The sequence below is a fragment of the Carlito syrichta genome, unplaced genomic scaffold (assembly GCF_000164805.1).
Source record: "Carlito syrichta isolate Samal-C Ts95f unplaced genomic scaffold, Tarsius_syrichta-2.0.1 Scaffold315702, whole genome shotgun sequence".
NCBI classification, from domain to species: domain Eukaryota; kingdom Metazoa; phylum Chordata; class Mammalia; order Primates; family Tarsiidae; genus Carlito; species Carlito syrichta.
The window spans coordinates 92,272-111,365 of NW_007259798.1; the positions used below are offsets into that span (position 1 = coordinate 92,272).

The 19,094-nt window shown below is 35.6% G+C and overlaps 1 protein-coding gene across 3 annotated transcripts in view; it reads right to left on the reverse strand.

The window, feature by feature from the left end:
* Positions 1–19,094, reverse strand: part of PIK3C3 (phosphatidylinositol 3-kinase catalytic subunit type 3) — a 133,792-nt gene that overhangs the window by 78,328 nt on the left and 36,370 nt on the right. For all 3 annotated transcript variants that reach the window (XM_021706512.1, XM_008073151.1, XM_008073152.1), the window contains 4 exons: positions 17,154–17,225; positions 14,131–14,235; positions 13,400–13,492; positions 6,207–6,392 (listed from right to left, as the gene is read on the reverse strand). In XM_021706512.1, the coding sequence (XP_021562187.1) occupies positions 6,207–6,392; positions 13,400–13,492; positions 14,131–14,235; positions 17,154–17,225 (456 nt within the window). The remainder of the gene's footprint in view (positions 1–6,206; positions 6,393–13,399; positions 13,493–14,130; positions 14,236–17,153; positions 17,226–19,094) is intronic.

Here is a 19,094-nt window from a genome sequence, read left to right on the forward strand (position 1 = left end):
CCTTAAGCCAAAGCCTGATCTAGAGCAAGGCTCTAACTCTCTTCAACTCTACAAAGGCTAAGAAAGGGGGAAAAAAGAAAAGTCTGAAGCTAACAGAGGTTGGTTTTTGATATTTATGGAAAGAAACTGTCTCCATAACATAAAAATGTTAGGTGAAGCAGCAAGTGCTAATGGAGAAACCACAGTAAGTTATCCAGAAGATCTAGCTATGACCACTGATGAAGGTGACCACACTAAACAACAAATTTCCAATGCAGATGAAACAGACTCTATTGAAAGATACCATCGAGCACTTTCACAGCTAGAGAGAAGTTAATGTTTAACTTCAATGCTTCAATGGATAGGGTAGCTCTCTTGTTAGGGGCTAATACAGCTTGTGATTTTAAGTTGAAGTCAATGTTCACTGACCATTCCTGAAAATCCTAGGGTTCTTAAGAATCATGCTAAATCTTCACTACCTGTGCTCTACAAATGAAACAAGGCCTGGATGACACATCTGTTTACAGCACACTGTTGAGACTTACTGCTCAGAAAAAAAAAAAAAGATTCTTTCCAAAATATTATTGCTCATTGACAATGTAACTGGTCACCCAAGAGTTCTGATGAAGATGTACAGGGAAATTAATGTTGTTTTCATGCCTGCTAACACAACATTCATTCTACAGCCCATGGATCAAGAAGTAATTTTTACTTTCAAGTCTTATTATTTAAGAAATACATTTTGTAAGGCTGCCACAGATAGTGATTCCTCCAATGGATCTGTGTAAAGTAAGCTAAAAAACCTTCTGGAAAGAATTCTCCTTTCTACGTGCCATTAGGACATTTGGGATCCGTGAGAGAAGGTCAAAATATCAACATTGACAGAAGTTTGGAAGAAGCTGGTTCCAACCCTCATGGATGAGTTTGAGAGGTTAAAGGAAATCACTGCAGATGTGGTAGAAATAGCAAGAGAACTAGAATTAGACTTCGATCCTGAAGATATGACTGAATTGCTGCAATCTCATGATAAAACTTCAATGGGTGAGGAGTTGCTTCTTGTGGATGAGCAAAAACTGGTTTCTTGAGAAGAAATCTACTCCCAATGGAGATGCTGAGAACATTGTTGAAAAGACAAAAGATTTAGAGTATTTCATAAACTTACTTGACAAAGCAAAGCACAGGTTAAGAGGACTTACTCCAATTTTGAAAAAAGTTCCACAGTGGGTAAAATGCTCTCAAACAGTATCTCGTGTTACAGAGAAACTGTGAAAGGAAGAGTCAATGGATGTGGCAAACTTTATTGTTGTCTTAAATTTTAAGAAATTACCACAGTCACCCTAAGTCCAGCAACCACCATCCTTATCAGTCAGCAGCCACAAACATCAAAGCAAGTCCCTCCAACAGCAAAAATGTAATGACTCTTCAAAGATAATCATTAGCATTTTTTAGCAATACAATGTTTTAAAATAAAATACGTACATTGTTCTTTTAGGTATAATGCTATTATATACTCACTAGACTACAGTATAATGTAAACATAACTTTTATATACACTGGAAAACAAAAAAATTCATGTGACTGCTTTACTGTAGAAATCTGGACTGAAGCTGTGGCAACTTAGCAAAAAATACTTATCATTAAGCAAACATTGACAAAGAATAACACACATGATTTCACCATAAATATAAGTTAAATAAAAGATTGGCTTATTCTTATTCATATGTGTCAGTTGTCAGAAAAATCAAGTGGTTCTTTATCAAAGCATCTCTATAATATTGTTAACCCAGTTTTTGGTTGGAATACCTGATTTTCTATTATCATATTTGAGATTTATGTTATCCAACATAACTATATATATAATTACGTGTTTTTTTTCTAAGAAAAAAGTATATAATACAACAGAAAATTAAGCAATATGTTTAGTACCCTTCTTTGGAAATATAAGTAATTCAGTTTCACTGTTAGCCTTCATTCCCAATGCTGCTAAATCTATTATCTGTGTGTTTTCCCAATTACATAAAAGACTTAACCACATAAAATAAAAAAGACTGCACTGTTATTAAATTATCAAGGAAGGGAAAATTCAGAAGAAAACTTTTATCCTTTCAAATTTTTCACTTATCATCATTTGATTTGTTGGTCATTTGGTATTCTATATTCAAACCTTTCTTTCCTTCATTTGTATGAAAATGAATTAACTTCAATAGTAAGTACAAAGTCTGTTTTCTCATTATATAATCACATCTTGAAAAATATAAAATTCCTCCAAGCATGAAGGACATAAGCATTCAAGTAAAAACAAAGCAAAAAGAAAGAAAGAAAGAAGGAAACAAACAAAGAAAAAGAAAAAAAAATCAGGTTTCCATCACAGGCAATTTCAGTAAAAATTTCCCAAGAGCTATGAAATGTTATCTAGATAGTGATCACCATTTTTCTAAGGAACGAGTTAATTCTAATGCTTCAGAGTGCAAATGCAAAGTCCAATGTCAAAGTCACTCACTGCCTTCCCCTATCTTACTGCATTAAGAGTAACTCTTCAAGCCGGGCTCAGTGGCTCAGCCTGTAATCCCGCACCTTTGGAAGGCTGAGGTGAGTGGATTGCCTGAGCCCGCGGGTTCGAGACCCGCCTGGGCAGCGAGACCTCATCTCTACAATAAATCAAAAAATCAGCCGGGCGTGGTAGCATGCCTGTAATTCCGGGTACTTGGAAGGCTGAGGTGGAAGGATTGCCGGAGCCCAGCAGGTCGAGGCTGCAGTGGCCGGGAGCGGCCACTGCACTCCAGTCTGGGTGACGGAGTGAGACTCTAACTCAAAAAAAAAGAGTAACTCTTCATACAGGCATTTTCAGTTAGAGACATGGGTTCTGATTTTGCCTCCCTATCAGCTACATACATCCCACACTCCTGCCAAAGTGACATGCTTTCTATTCTTCTTGTACTTTTCAATTTCCTTGCTTTTCCCCATATTGCTCTCTTCACTTAGAACATAAACTTCAACTGCAAGAATTCTACACTTCCTTCAATGACTATCTCACATGCCACTTCTTCATTAAATTCTAATATGGAATTTCTCTTCTTTTGAACTACACAACTATAAGCAATATGACTTTTAAAAATGCCAAAATGATGCCAAAGAAAGAACAGTTAAAAAAAAAATTCCCAAATAAAATATTAGCAAATCAAATTCAGATAGATATTAAAAATTAAGATTTATTTTATGGATGATATAACATTAGGAAATCTACCACATACTTACTATAGATTAACAAATTAAAGGTGAGAGATTATATGCTATAAACAAGTGCCAAAAGTGTGATTCACATTATATAGACACCATTCTTGATTTAAACACAGGAGAGAAGGAGGGAGAGATGGAGGGAAAGGGAAAGGGAGATAGGGAAGAAAGGATAGAGGGAGGGGGCAGGTACTTTCTAAATACAAATGAGAGCATGTGACTAAAATCAGAAAGAAGTACACATTAAAGAACGAAATACTAAAAGCATTCCCATAGTTAGCAAAGATGAAATTGTCGCTGCTATTATTCACCATTATAATTTGTAGCTTTTAGCTAATGCAATAAAAAACAAGATAGTTTGAAATATATTGCCTTTCTGTCTTCTCAATAAATCCTGTTTTCCAAAAAATAACAAAAAACAAAAGAAATATATGCCAGTGTTTTTCAGGTAACATAATGCTATACCTAGAAAATGTAAGAACCCACCTTACATCTATCAGAATAGGAAAAAGCCATAAAGTGACTAGACAAAACAAGTATTACAAGAAAAACAGTTTTTCTTTGAACTAACATAAATTAGAGATAAATTGGGTAGAGCAGTTCATAATAGCAACAATAGTATAAATGCTAGAGAAAAGATCTAAAACTCTTTTAATTTCCTAAGTGATAAGACTTACAAGGGATAGAACATTTTTTGTTATTCATAACAAGTCCTTTTCAACTATACCTGAGTTTATGATAATGAGATAACTTCAGAAAAGCCCCAAAGATAGAAGCTGGTTGCCAGAGGAACTAGCATGTGATTAGAGAGTTTCTAAAAGAACTAGAAAATGACCTTTCATATGACCCAGCAATCCCCCTAATGGGAATATACCCAGAGGAACTCAAAGCATTACATACTACACACGCATGTTTTTTACAGCACTATTCACAACAGCAAAAACATGGAACCAACCGTGCTGCCCATCAAAACTGGACTGGATAAATAAAAAATGTGGTACATATACAGAATGGAATATTATACTGTCATAAAGAAGGATGAACATATGGCCTTCACAGCAACTTGGATGGATTTAAAGTCAACAATACTCAGTGATCTATGACAGAAACAAAGAACAGAGTACCACATGTTCTCACTCATAAGTGGACCCTGAACATTTACCATAATATTATAAGAAAGGGATTGGCATAGCAGGACACTGCTGGGGGTGGGGGGGATGAATGCGAGGAGGGGTGACACAATAACAAGCGATCCTTCCACCCCAGTCTTCCAAGTAGCTGAAATTACAGGCACACGCCACCATGCCCAGCTCATTTTTTAAAAATTTATTGTAGAGATGATGTCTTGCCAAGTTGCCAAGGCTGGTCTAGAACCCATGGGCTCAGGCAATCCTCTTACCTCAACCTCCCAAGTACTAGGATTATAGGCGTGAGCCACCACGCCCGGCTATACCTTACATCTTTAAAACAAAATATCTATTAAACAAAAAATTAAAAGGGTTGGACCTTTAAGCCCCACCACTAGCATCAGGCAAAAGGGGAGAAGAATTGAAGACTGACTTAATTATTAACAGCCAAAGAAGTCAGAAGTGTGTTTCAAAATAATCTAGTGGAGGTTGGGAACTAGGATAGAGAGAATGAGTGGTATTTTAGATGGAATAAGATTCACCATGAGTTGTCAAACTGCTGAAGCCAGGTGAATTATAGATGAGGGCTCATTACACCACTTATTGTTTAAATTTTACTATAATTAAATACATGCATACATTAACTACTTTAATAAATGCTTCATTTGCTTCTTGAAATTCAGATGCAACTAACTCATCAAGATGATCTCACTGTCCCTCCCCCCCACACAAAAAAGTCTTTGATAATGGTTTTTCTATAGATTGGCATTACTATGTATACATATTTTTTAAAAAGCTTGAGAAGTTATTCCACATCCCATAAGTCCTGCTGCCTAGCATAAATTATTAGGTTATATTTGAGAACACATTCATCCTATAAAAATTAAGAAGAAAAAAATTTCCAGATTAGACTATCTCATAAAGAATTAGTATAACTCAAAATCCAGCAATACTTTGTTGTCAACAGAATGTTTCTCCTTCTCTGACAGTCTGATATTTACAGTCATGAGCCACACAAAGACATTTCAGTCAAGTATGAATTGCATATATGACAGAGGCTCATAACATTATAATACCATTTTTTACTGTATTTTCTCTATATTTAGAAACACAAATTTTGATGATTATGTTACAATTTCCTATGGTTTTCAGTACAGTAACATGCTGTACAGTCATGTAGCCTAAGAGTATACAGCCTAGGTATGGAATAGGCTATACCATCTAGGTTTGTGTAAGTACACTCTATGATGTTTGCACAGCAACAAAAGCACTTAAGGACATATTTCTCAGAACATACCCCTGTCACTAAGTGAAGTATGGCTGAATACAAATAGCCAGCATAAAGTTTGCAATCTTTACTTTCCAGAGGATGCAAAACCACCTTCAGAAAATCTACATATATACCTAACTGTCAGCAGCTGAAAGTTTAAAGGAGGAGTTTGAAGGAGAGTAAGATGACCATGCATCTCTATGTTTTAAAGGCCCCAAGGGCTTTTCAAGGCTACAATTAAATGTGGCTTGTTGTATACTGACTGATAGAGGGGATCTGAATTATTCCCTAGCTGGTGCTGCATTAAACCATTTTTCATTAGAATTCCTTTTTCCAGACAGAGCAATACAAGCTCTACTGCCAGGTAAATGTCCTGGGAGAGATTGTCCTATCACGTAACAGATCAGGAAGTAAATTTTCATTTCATGTAGGAGTCCTTGGAGGAATATTTTAATTTTCCTTCTGAAAGCACACCTAGTATATCCTTTCCCTCTAAAAATCTCTCTCTCTCTCTTACACACACACTTACATAGTCTATAATTACACTCTAGTTTAAAATGTATCCATTTAAACAGGAGTAATGAATAATAATGTACCTCATCATCGGCCTGTCGCAACCGGGCAACAGCATAACGTCTCACTGTTGGATTGGTATAATGAGATGACAGCAGCTCCAAGGAATCCTCAACATCCATTGGCTTCCATTTTCCCAGAAGTTCCAAGGCCTGTTTGGCCTCCTGAGGTAGATCCCAATTAACGCATTTCAAGAATTTTGTCAAAGCCTAAAAGCAGAAAATATCTCAAAGTTAGAAACAGCCTATTGCCTGGGTTAGAGGAGATCAAGGGTGACTAGGCAGCATTCCACTTGGTCCTGATGGCAGAGTCACGGGGTCAAAGATAGATTCCTATGTAAGCATGAAATGAAGTTACCGTTTGACCCTAGAGAAGCACCACAGGACAGGAAAACAAAAACAAAAAATATGTTCCCTGCAACTTTACATTTTACAGGTCAAACCAATTGCAGAGCACAATGAATTTTAAATTTGGTTTGACTTCTCTTCATTTTGTTTTTGTTATTTTAAAAGACTACAGACCTCAGGACATGGAAATAGTTGAGGCACGTTCTCATGAATGCTAAGAAGACTTGGAGGCAACCTATATTTTACAACATGAAGGGATGACACGAAATACTGCAATCACTGAATGAAAGAAAGGATCAGAAACCATACAAGGGTAGAAATTTCCACGACTAGTCTCACCCTCAATCATCTCCCCAGGGTATGATCACTGGCTTTCCTAGATGAGGACTCCACCAAATTGGAATATGGATGTTTCGCTAAGAAGTAACTAAAAGACAGGCAAACAAAAACACAAAGCACAAGCATAAAAATGGGAACCAAAGTAGAGGCAAATGGTCTATGCTTCAGCTAGCTATCAGTGGCATCCTTCCAGAACCTCACAGGATGATGAAGTTTTCACGAAACTATCAGTTAAGTAGATTACTTTGGATCATGTCACTTGTGGCATAAATAATAAATGCCGCTTTAAGAAAGGTACACACTTATTTTCCATATAGAGCAGTCCCTATTTCTGGGTCTCCTTGCTGACAGCACTTTCCTGGCTAACTCAAGATGTTTTTTTGTTCCTTCTCTTCCTCTATGAATTTATCTTGAAAAAATATAACTTTAAAATTTTAAATCCTGCTCTGCCCAACTATAATCTTTTTACTAGTAAACTAGTTTTGTTCTCAAAAAAAAAAGGGGGGTACACTTGGACAACAAAACACAACTTCTAGTTAGTATAATACAAAAGGAAACTTCAGGCCTATCTCCTTATTCCTGATTTTACTAAATTAAAAAAAATGTACTATGGAGTTTGTCTAGTCCAATGCTTGAATTGTGTATGACCCCAGCAAACTTTAATGGCTTGCCCATCACCTCAAAATGATACATAAGCTGAACTGAGAATCCACCAGGTGCACTGGTTCTCAGTCCCATGTTTTGCCCACCAGATGATGCCTCCTTACCATTAATGCACTGCCTTTCCCTAATTAGCTAAACCCATACCCCTTGGAGCCATTACTCCACCAACAGTGACCCCCTAAATCTATCCCCAGTCCTGTCAATCATTTCCTAGCAATACTTCTTATATTTCCTCTCAGCCTGAGTCTCAGTATATCATACATTTGGAGTTTGACACAGCTTTCTAGCTAAGAGCCTCAATATCAGTTTCTCTTCCGATCATTTCATACACACTCTTAAAAGCTCACATTGGAAGTGATCTTAGCACACATCTTCCATTGTCAGTAAAATTTATTTTACAACATCACTGCTAAAAAGAGACCCAGTACTTACTTGATTAATTCAGGAACGAATGTTCAAAGTAGCCATTATATTCACAGACAGTTAAAACCATTTTTGTTTTGCTTTCTAACTATACTAAACTAAAAGGCAAAAACATCCTCATGTAATTTCTTCCCATTGGTCAATTTCACTCCCCAGAAAGAATGAGAACAAATTTAGCCCTACACCACATGGACAGCCTTTCCAGTATTTGAAAGTGATTGCTATTCCATTATAATGTGGATTCAGTCAGATGACAAGGTCATTCTAGTTTGTAAGTAAATAATAAACAGACCTTGGTTTCTTTCTCAGAAATTCTATTGTCAGCTCTTATCATAACACAAAGCTATCTCATGAAACTCTCATTGTCCTTCTGTGCTTCGGCCTACTTTATTCATGACTAACTCCCATCTACAAACCTCCCATATGCTCTTCAGCAAAACAGTGATACCACCTTCTTTAAGGGCAGCTTGTTAAAGACTCGAATTTTCCAGGAAGTTTTCAGTTCTAGAAGTTGGTTCAATTATAGTACTCCCATTTAAATAATGTTCTAGCTGCCAAATATTTTTGTGGGCACTTTTATCTCTACAACTGGAGTCTGCATTGCCCAAGGATGGCTGTCCATTTCCTCTGCACCTCCTGCACACCATTTAGTATAATGCTCCTCTCTCTGTACAGAACACAGATTGCCCTACTAACTTATTCCATGAATTTATTTTGCACTTCTAAAATGTATTTCTAGGTTCAAAGTGAAAACAAAGCAATACTTCTTAAATAACTACAGTGAAAGCTTTTCCATTTCACAGTACATCAGCAGTCTTAATAGAAGTGTGCAGGTATGTACTTATTATAAGCAAATCTTATAGCATGCCGATGCACTCAATTCAATGACTGAAAAAAATCTAACTCCTAGATTCTCAGATTTATAGATTTATTAGTAAGATTTATAGAGTATGCTGTTGCCAAAGAACATAAGGCACTGTACAAAGAATTTCACAACTTTGTAATGTTAAATGTTACAATTGCAAACAAGAAGGCGACATAATGAAGGAAACAAAAATGAGAAAGACAAAAAGTCTAAGAATTTGAAGACAACAATAATAATGATGAGAATTAACCCCAAGGCTTTTAAAGATGCTTTATTGATCCATGTAAAGATACAGGATTCAAATACAATTCAACCTGTAGAGCTTCCACAGATAACTAGAGAATACAGGCTTTAGAGTCAGGGCGTCTAGGTTCAAATTCTAATTTCTGGCTCCACAAATCATTAGCTGAGTCACCTGAAGCACACTAACTTTTAAGGAACTGATAGGGTTGTGGTGAAGGTTAAGTTAATGAACGTAAAATGTCTGAAGCAACACCTTGAATATAATAAATACTCTATAAATGTTAATTATTTTACCATCAGTTATTATTATTCTATTTCTGGTGTTGAATCTAGTGTCAAACGTTAACCTTACTTCTCTTATTGCTGCTCTATATTATATTAATAAACATTTTTTAATCTCTCATCTTAAAATCACCTCACTGTTATCACCTATTCTTAGAAGCACAATCACAATCACTTCAGAAATGAAAATATGTATTTATCATAGATACGTATTTTGAATTTAACTTCTACCAACTCAACTGTCAGAGTCTATTTTGGTATTCTTCTAATAATTTCAATTCCAAATACTCAAAAAAGAAAACACATCCTCACCCTGCTCCTTTCACCTGCCACATATCCTTGTGTCGAGCTCGGTTCTAACCCCCGAAACTGTCTCCATGTCAACTCTTCTATGGCTGTCGCTCACTCCCTTGCCCTCCAATGCCGTGACCTAAGTCAGTACATGAGCTCCGAAAAGTAACATTTTTCATTCTGAGCTCTGCTTCAATCTACCCTAGTTTATCCTCCTTAAAATATCACTTGTTTATACACATTTTCCTGTTTTAGTGGTTTCCTGTTGCCAGTGAAGTCCAGTTCCCAGGTGAAGAATTCAAGGCTAATTGCAATCTGATACCATGTTTTCTATTTCATAAACATTTACACAAACTTTTCTGTCTTTTGAATCTAACAACCTGCCTTACTTATGCTTTTCTTCCCCATGAAAAAAATATCTTTGTCAAATAAAAAATGCCATCAAAATCTGCTTAAACTTCAAGGGTGATCTTTGCTCTGTGCCACTTCCCTCATATCACAGTACCCTGATCTTGTCATCCTCCATGTTTCTATTATAGTAATTACCTATATGTTTACTAAGACAATAACCCTTAATCAATTACTATTCTATTCTTATTTTGATTATGTGTAAATATCCTTATAATTTTAATTTACATGAATATAGGGACATGATACCCCAAGGCCCAGAGCCAGGAATAGATAATAAATGACTGCTGGATATGATTCATTTCTGCTATGGCTTGCAATCAGCTTCTTGTCAGGCAACACAAACACGATTATTATCCTGATGACACTGTGTCAGAAGCAGCCTTATAAGAGCATTCAGTGCATCACTATTATCTTCATTACATGTGACTCTTCCTACTGCTTTATTTCCCCAAATATATCAAAAGCATAGAGTTAATATGACAATTACCTTTAACTGATATTTTTATAAGAAAATCCATTATAAAAGCTAATTTTGGAAAATTACAGTATTCTCATTTTAGGTTCCACAAAACTGAGTCCCTTCCTACCTACCTGCTGTGGACCACAAGTTTCTAAACACTTCATAAATATAAATGGCAACAAATTTAAAAGGTAACTTTGGACAAAGTTATTGTGAACTTTTTAGATGCAACATTAAGTCCAGCCTAGAGGGTTTTCACCTGAAATACTTAAGGGAGATCATTTAGAAAACAGGTAGAGGCCAGGCTTGGTGGCTCAGCTTGTAATCCCAGCACTTTGAGAGCGAGGTGAGTAGACTACCTGAGTCCATGGGTTCAGATCAGCCCAGGCAACTTGGCGAGACCTCATCTCTACAATAAATTAAAAATTTAGCTGGGCATTGTAGAGCACGCCTGTAGTTCTGGCTACTTGGAAGGCTGAGGCGGAAGGAACACTGGATCCCAGTGGGTCGACGCTGGGGTGGCCGTGAGTGTGCCACTGCACTCCAGCCTGGGCAACAGACTGAGACTCCAACTCAAAAACAAACAAACAAACAAAAAACAGGCAGAAAGACTAAATTTAATTTAAAAAGAAAAGCATTATAACTTTGTAAGAACCAATTTCCTTCAATTTGTTTTCTGAGCACTACTTTTTCTCTAGGAAATCTTTTCAGCCCCAAGGCCCAAATGCCAAATAACCTAAATCACAATTTCTGAGAGTCTGACACTGAAAGAATTTCTTGGTGTAAATAAATTATAAGGGTATTTGCTTTTTACAATACTCATTTGGAATTATTACAAGGATACAAGCGTGGCGCTGTGAATAATTCCTTAGGTCACTTCAAGGTCTATATATATTTAGTTTACTCAAAAGTCACTCCTAAACATTAAAACATATTGTTCACTCTACACTAGTGGTCCTAAGAATCCTATAATATGTCCTGAGAATTGAAGTTTCATCACCCACCTTTCGAAAACTTGAAATCAACTAGTTAAATGAGACTTGTCACACACTTTATATCACTTGAGCATTTGATTTCTTTTGCACATTCTAGAAGTAATTGAATTTCAGTGGGAAGTGACTACTTGTTTAAACAAACAATTTTTCAGGCCGGACTTCCTATCCTAGGAGGTTCTGCTCTGTAAATGTATTCTCTGCTTCTTGAACCTATACATTCTAACAGGATTAATTCAGTATCTTGCAGTGTAATTTAGACTACACCATGCTGCATTTAGCTGCAATTTCTGTGAATAAGCTTATTCTTCATTTAACACAGTATAATACTAACTCAATCTTTTTATAAAACATAAAATCACAAACCTGTGTTTCTGTTGAATATTTCCTTTTGTTCAGTGATAAAGAGAATGACACTCAAATCTACAGTAAATTTAAAATTTCTCTCATTCTTATTATGGATTAAAAAAAATGATTCATCTACAAAGAATTTCCCAAGGCATCAATAAATGATACAGAGGGAAAGTTAAAGAGCTAAGATGAGCTATAAGCAAATTTTTATCTTTACTTAAGAAACTAAAAGAAAACCAATTGGTTGAGAAAACAAGTTAAAACAGTAATGAAACTGCAAAACATATTAATTCACTCATTCTTACATAAGTATGTTAACAGCTTTCTGATAGACATTAATTTTCCTAGTCCTTCTTTGCTCTGCCCCTAATGCATTTCAGAATTCCTGCTAAGGCATGTGCATAATGCTGCAAATGTTTTCTCTACAATTCTCTTTTTTATGCCTCACTGACTCCTTTCTCATTCATAAATGCAAGCACATCAAGAGGCAGCATTTATAAGCTTTGTGATTCTGCATAGGTTCCTTAATCTCTCTAAAGTTCAAGTTTCCTCATCTGTAGTACACTGACAATAATACATGCGTTGTGGGATTGCTAAGAGTTTAAAGGATCCCTAGCATACAATAGCTGTTTTAACAAATGCTGGTTACTGTTATGATACCTGAAAAGTTAGTCTTTGGTCCTCTGTTCTGAGGTTTTATAGACTATTTTACAAACTAGCAAAGGCAAAATTCACCATCAGGTAAATATCTCATATTAAATATGAAGAAACTAAAGCTTAGACAGATGAAGTAATTTGCCTGCAATCAAAAAGCTTCTTAGTGGCAGCAGTAAGACTGAAAACTAAGTCCAGATACAAGCATAGTGCTGATTACCTCACCACAATTCTCCCTCCAGAAACTTTAACTACTACATGGTTTCATTATGGAAAACAATAATCTAGTTCTGACCTAGCCTTTCTCCTTCATGCGAAGTTGTATGCTACTGCGTCAAATCAATTCCACATGACAAATCGCATTCCTCATACTCTTCCTCCAGCCACATCTCCTCCAAAATGCTGTTGTTTAGTTCTTATAACAGTATAAATATTTTCCTAGTTACACAGGTTCAAAGAGATCAGAAGAATGAGATAGAAGAGAATCAACATTTATTCTGCACCTATTATGCATCGGGTACTCAGCCAGGTAATTTACCTGCATTAGCATACCCGGGAAAGAGAAATGTCTCCAAGAGAATAATAAGGAAACCAAGCTGCCTAAGTAACTTGTATCACCCTGTCTAGTAAGTATAAGACGTAGTGCTGGAAACTGAATCCAAGTCTAACTGACATAAACCCATTCAGACACTGTCTATGTGTTCTAACAGGTACGCATGTCTTTGTGTATGTAACTTTGTCTTTTTTTTTTTTAACTGGAGTATCATATATATTTCTCTGCAACTTTTTTGTCAAGATGACAACAACTATATTTCCATGGTAGCTCCCTCATCTTGATCATTAATAACAAAGCTTGTAAGTAAACTTGATATATAAAAATCCTGAAGACACTCACTTTTTCCTGATTAGTAAGATAATATCTAAACTTCCAAACAAGATCTTGTTCTTCATATGTAAGTTGCTTGGTTGGTGGATAACTCACAATAATCTACAACGAAGAAGAAAAAATTGATTTTTTCAACTACATACTTCCTACATATTCCCATTTCAATTAAAATTTTCCATTTATTTAAATATTTCAATAAAAAATTTACTGCAGAAGCAAGGAGAATGTATATCTAGCCAAGTAAGATTTTAATTTGCTGAGCTTATCTGTCAGAAAGATAAATTACTAGAATACAAGGGGGAGAAAAAGATGAGAAAGTCATAAAAAAGTATACAACTATACAATTCTTTTAATTTAACCAGAGACAAACAAAACCAAAATAGCAATGCCCCTCCTCTCCCATCTCAAAGAAAAAACAAATTCTTCTCATGCCAAGTCAATGCATATAACAATGCATGTGTACACAAAATATCCTCTCTCCAGTAGTGTGTTAGGGCCAGTTTCTAAGAATACTAAAGTGCATATTATTTGTAGTGCTGTCTCCAAAGCTAATGAACTTACTGAAAGTCCCCAAATGAAAAGGGAACTGCAGATATATAAAATTGTCGACAATATGTAGGATTCACCAACCTGGAGAAAATGTGCGTCTAAATAATTTTTAAGAAAGTGATAACATACCAGTTACAACCAAATTATCATTCATTTAATTATTTTCTACTATATTTTATAAATTTTCTTACATTTAACTGATCTCTTGTGGCAGCATTGGGTTTGAGATCGTGATCAGAAGGTCCACTTCTTAAACTCCGGGCAAGCTTGTGATGTTTGCTCTCAACTAAGTTCTCCTATAAATTATTTAAAAATACTGAGAATGTAAATTTCATCAAAAGGAAATTTTTACAGCCAGTCAGATACAGAAAAGTAAAAAGGTACTTACTTAACAGCACTTCACAATATTTACTGCTGTGTTCTTATACAATCTTAGTCTCTTATGTTTCTTTTAAAAATATGTACACTTTGCGCTCCCAGCCACCGCAGCCTCCACCCTCTGGGCTCTGGCGATCCTTTCACCTCAGTCTTCCGAGTAGCCGGAATTACAGGCGTGTGCTACCACGCCTGGCTGATTTTTGATTTATTGTAGAGATGAGGTCTCACTGCCTAGGCAGGTCTCGAACCCGCGGGCTCAGGCAAACCACGCACCTCAGCCTCCCAAAGGCGCGGGATTACAGGCTGAGCCACCTAGCTCGGCTTGTCCTTCAATTTTTAAGAGTTCTTTAATAAATCAGCCTTTTGTCTGTAATGCACATAGTAAGAATTTTCTCCAGTTTATCAATCATCTTTGATTTTGCTGGTGATGCTTCTTGATGTAATTTTTAAAAATGGAATCAAGTTTATCAGTCATTTCTTTTATTGTCTCTGAATTTTGAGTCATAGTTAGAATGTCCCTACACTGAAAGTAAAGCATAGTAATGGTTTCATTTTTTAGCATTCAGATTCCTTGGAGTTTTTTTTCTTAGGTATGGCATGAGGAATGATTCTAATTTAATTTAATTTTTTCAATTGATTAATTTAATTCCCCTACAGTAATGAAATGCCAGTAATGAAATGCCACCTTCAACAGATACTGCACTTCCACATATACTTAAATGTACTTCTGGGCTTTTAATTCTGTTCAGCTTGGCTATTTGATATGTACATGTATCAGTACCACACTATTATAATTACAAAATTATAGTCTTTTATTGTCTGATATAGTGGCATATCAACTCAGTACCACCCGAAATTTTCTCGTTGATATATCTCTCCATTTAGTAAATAACCAGGGCTACAAGTAGAACTGATTTTTAAGCATAGGAGCAATGAAGACAGTGTTTTTAAAATCTTTTGTTTTGTTTGCTTGTTTCCATTGAAAAGTAAACATTGTTAACAAATACCCTAGCTTTTTATTTTTTTGGCTTTTTAGCATCTATAGCATAAAAAATAATCAAAACAGGTATAATTGTTGATGAGTATTTTTAGAAAAGAATATACTAAATATTCAGACATTGCACTTACCTGGCATTTTTGAATGAGTTACACATAGTAATACCTACAATTCCAGTGAGACAAAACTTGTTCACACTCAGTCATGTTGAAGGTAAGCTATAGAATACATCCCTCCATGTGTTTTGAATATCTAGAATGTAAACTATAAACTGATCTTATATTGAAAATTCAGTGATGATCTAAGATATATTAACTGGACTTTACTATACCATGCATAGGAACTCTAAAGGATTTAAAATGTTTGTTCCTGCAGGATGCTCAAGTGACCTTGTTTTGAACTTTTCTATGCTCTATTCCCCATCTCTTCCTCTGAGCTTAGGCCATCAGCCATGACACTTCATGCTTTCATGACCTTACTTATCTCCGTCATTATGTTTGCATCGCCCAAGGTGCCGATTTTAATCTACTCTGGACTGATTAGAAAAGTAATTAATCTAATTAGAAATGTATAAAATAGCCGGGCTCGGTGGCTCAGCCTGAAATCCCGTGCCTTTGGGAGGCTGAGGTGAGTGGATTGCCTGAGCCCGTGGGTTCGAAACCCACCTGAGCAGCGAGACCTTATCTCTACAATAAATCAAAAAATCAGCCGGGCGTGGTAGCGCATGCCTGTAATTCCGGCTACTGGGAAGGCTGAGGCGGAAGGATCGCCGGAGCCCAGCAGGTCGAGGCTGCGGTGGCCGGGAGCGGCCACTGCACTCCAGTCTGGGCGACAGAGTGAGACTCCAACTCAAAAAAAAAAAAAAGAAATGTATAAAATAAGGCTGGGTATGGTGGCTCATGCCTATAATCCTAGCACTTTAAAAGTCCAGGGAGGGAGGACTGCTTGAGTCTAGAAGTTCAAGAGCAGCCTGGGCAACATAGCAAGATCTTATCTCTACAAAAAAAAAAAATGTAGTTGGGAGTAGTGATATGTGTCTGTTCTTCCAGCTTCTCAGGAGGTTGAAGCAGCAGAATCTCCTGAGCCCAAAAGTCAAGGCTGTGGTGAGCCATGATCATGCCACTGCACTCCAGACTGTGTAACCAAGTGAGACCTGCCTCAAAATAAGCAAACAAAAAGTATAAAATAAAAGTCTGAGTAATGTGAGTTGTAGCTGTGATTATCATGGTATCTACTGTGCTGCTAAAAGGGTTTTGTGCCTGGAACTTTGTAATCTAAAATCATCTATTAATAATTAAACCTTCATTACAAAGTAGGAATCCTTACTTTCTCACACCTCTTGAGAGGCAGCTATCATCTCAAAAATCCATTAATAGTTAGGTATCCCACCATCACCCAAGCTACCATATTCAAAACTGAATAGTTCTAGTAGCTACAATGATCCTCCTTATTTCACAACAAAATTGGGTTCCCTGAAATTTTCATCCATTGACCCATGTTATAGAAGTCTCCTGTAATAGACAAATACTCCTTCTGTATGATTTAACAATCTTTCAAATACCATTTCCTTACTCCAAGATGCCGTCCCCCAGCTCATACAGCAATACAAATAAATTGGATACCCAATCCCACAGTCGTGACCTTATTTTTTGGTTGCAATATTCCTCATAAAAATTCCATCTGAAAGATTCCAGAAAACTAATGTGAATTTGTGAATCACTTCTAGATAACTGAGGTGACAACATTATTACTTTTTTTTTAAAGAAACTACATGAAATAACTAAGTCATAATCACTTTAGAAAAAAGTACTTTCACAAACAATCTGTACAATAACTTACCATAGACATCTGGGGGTCAGGAACTTTTACTAATTCAAAGCTTGTTAAAATTGGAGATGACTCATCACCATCCTGGATTGCAATGACATTTTAAAAAAAATTATCCAAATAGTAATAAACAATATGTAATGTATCTCCAATGTATTTTAATTATATTTCATGAACATCATTCTTCCCTTTAAAGAAACTCTTGTTTTCATTCTACTATATTATAAAATACATATCCATTTCCCACCTCTTTTTGTTGCTGATGAAATATTTTGAGAAAATAAAATATAACAAAAATTTGTATCACAGTTTAGAAATATGAGGTCTGGAAATCAGTAGATTGTTTTTGATTGTACCTTTTTTCCTAAACTTCATTCATATTGACAACGGATCAAAAGAAAGTATGTGCTACTTTTCAAACTCAGAACAAGAAATCACAGATTTCTTGAGAAGTAATATATGACACAATGGATACACATCATTTGCAAAAACTAAGTGGATGTTGGTGACTTTTCAAGGCATCACAATTCAGATCCATCCAAAGGAGCAAAATTTTAAGTGTGTTAATGTTACTCAAATTTATATGCAGCTACAGAAGCAGTAACACTGCTTCTCAAAGGGACACCTACTCAACACAATCCAAACCTGAATAATGACAATCAATCAATCAATTTTTAAGAAATAAAGTTGCCTTATTTTGTTGGTATTACCGTTTTTGAAGAACACTGGCTTTTATTTTTATCCAATTCAGTCAAGAAAGGTAATTCAACATAATAAATGTCACTGTCAAATACACTGGAAAAGGCTAACCTAATTAGGGTCAAAATTCATTTTCTCACGGTTGTGTATCCAGCATCAAGCTTTTCTGTCAATTTCCAAATGTTAATATGTTTTCAGTTTTAGATACGTGCAACACAATCAGCAGAGACTGAAAGAGGGGAAGATTGTGACTTTACTTCAGTAATTGAGTCTTACAGAAAACCACAAATTCCCACAGCCGTTGTTTAACAGGCTTGTTCTCAGTCACAATACCAGCAAACACATTTATCAGCCCAACTGTGACAAGTAATCTTCACTAAGGCTATCTGTCACAAAAGACAGGTGACAAGAAAGTCTATTTCCATTAGATTCAATACACTGGCCCAGCAATCTTTACACTAAGTGGAAATATGACAGGGTGGGTAGACAGGCATTAATTTATGAGCAATTTTCGGGAAGCAGTAGAAAGGGGTCAAGAACCTTTTCAAAAATACTTGAAATTCTTCTAATTTCTATTCTGTTATTATTTCATCTGCTATCAAAACTGTCTTTCAAAAGATCCTTCACATCTCTAATGTTTGAAAGTACCATCTCCATTAGCATGTTTTACAATATAAACTCTATATGAGCAGAAAATATTGCTTTTAATGAAATGGCATATAGTATAAAATGTAAAATATGATTTCATTAATGTGTACTGGTAACAAAACAGTTTCACTCACCTACATTTCCCTTACTCTTTGATGTAGTTTTTCTAACAAATTAATAAACAATGTTAAATAGTCTATCTTCCTATCTTCTTTATTTCCCAAAGAGTATCATTTATAAATAAATAAATAAAAGCTGAAATAAGTTAACACTTTCTATCCTTTCACTTTAGTGAAAGGGATACAAGCTAAAGAAAAAAGCTATATGAACATTAACTTTGAAAAGCGTCATAAATTAACTATACAAACTCTAAAACTTTATTATAAAAACCATTCAAGTAGTAATTTATAAAGCTATATATATTTTAAAAATCATTTATGATAGCATTAACAAATAAAGTGTAACTATAGCTTAAAAGGGCTGTTTCTAATGAACAAATATACAACATATAAGCTTGATTATATGCTAGAAGAAATATTAATCTATTATGCTATCTATCAAAGTCTGCATATTTATATAAACAAATGGACTTCTATGAAATTTTTC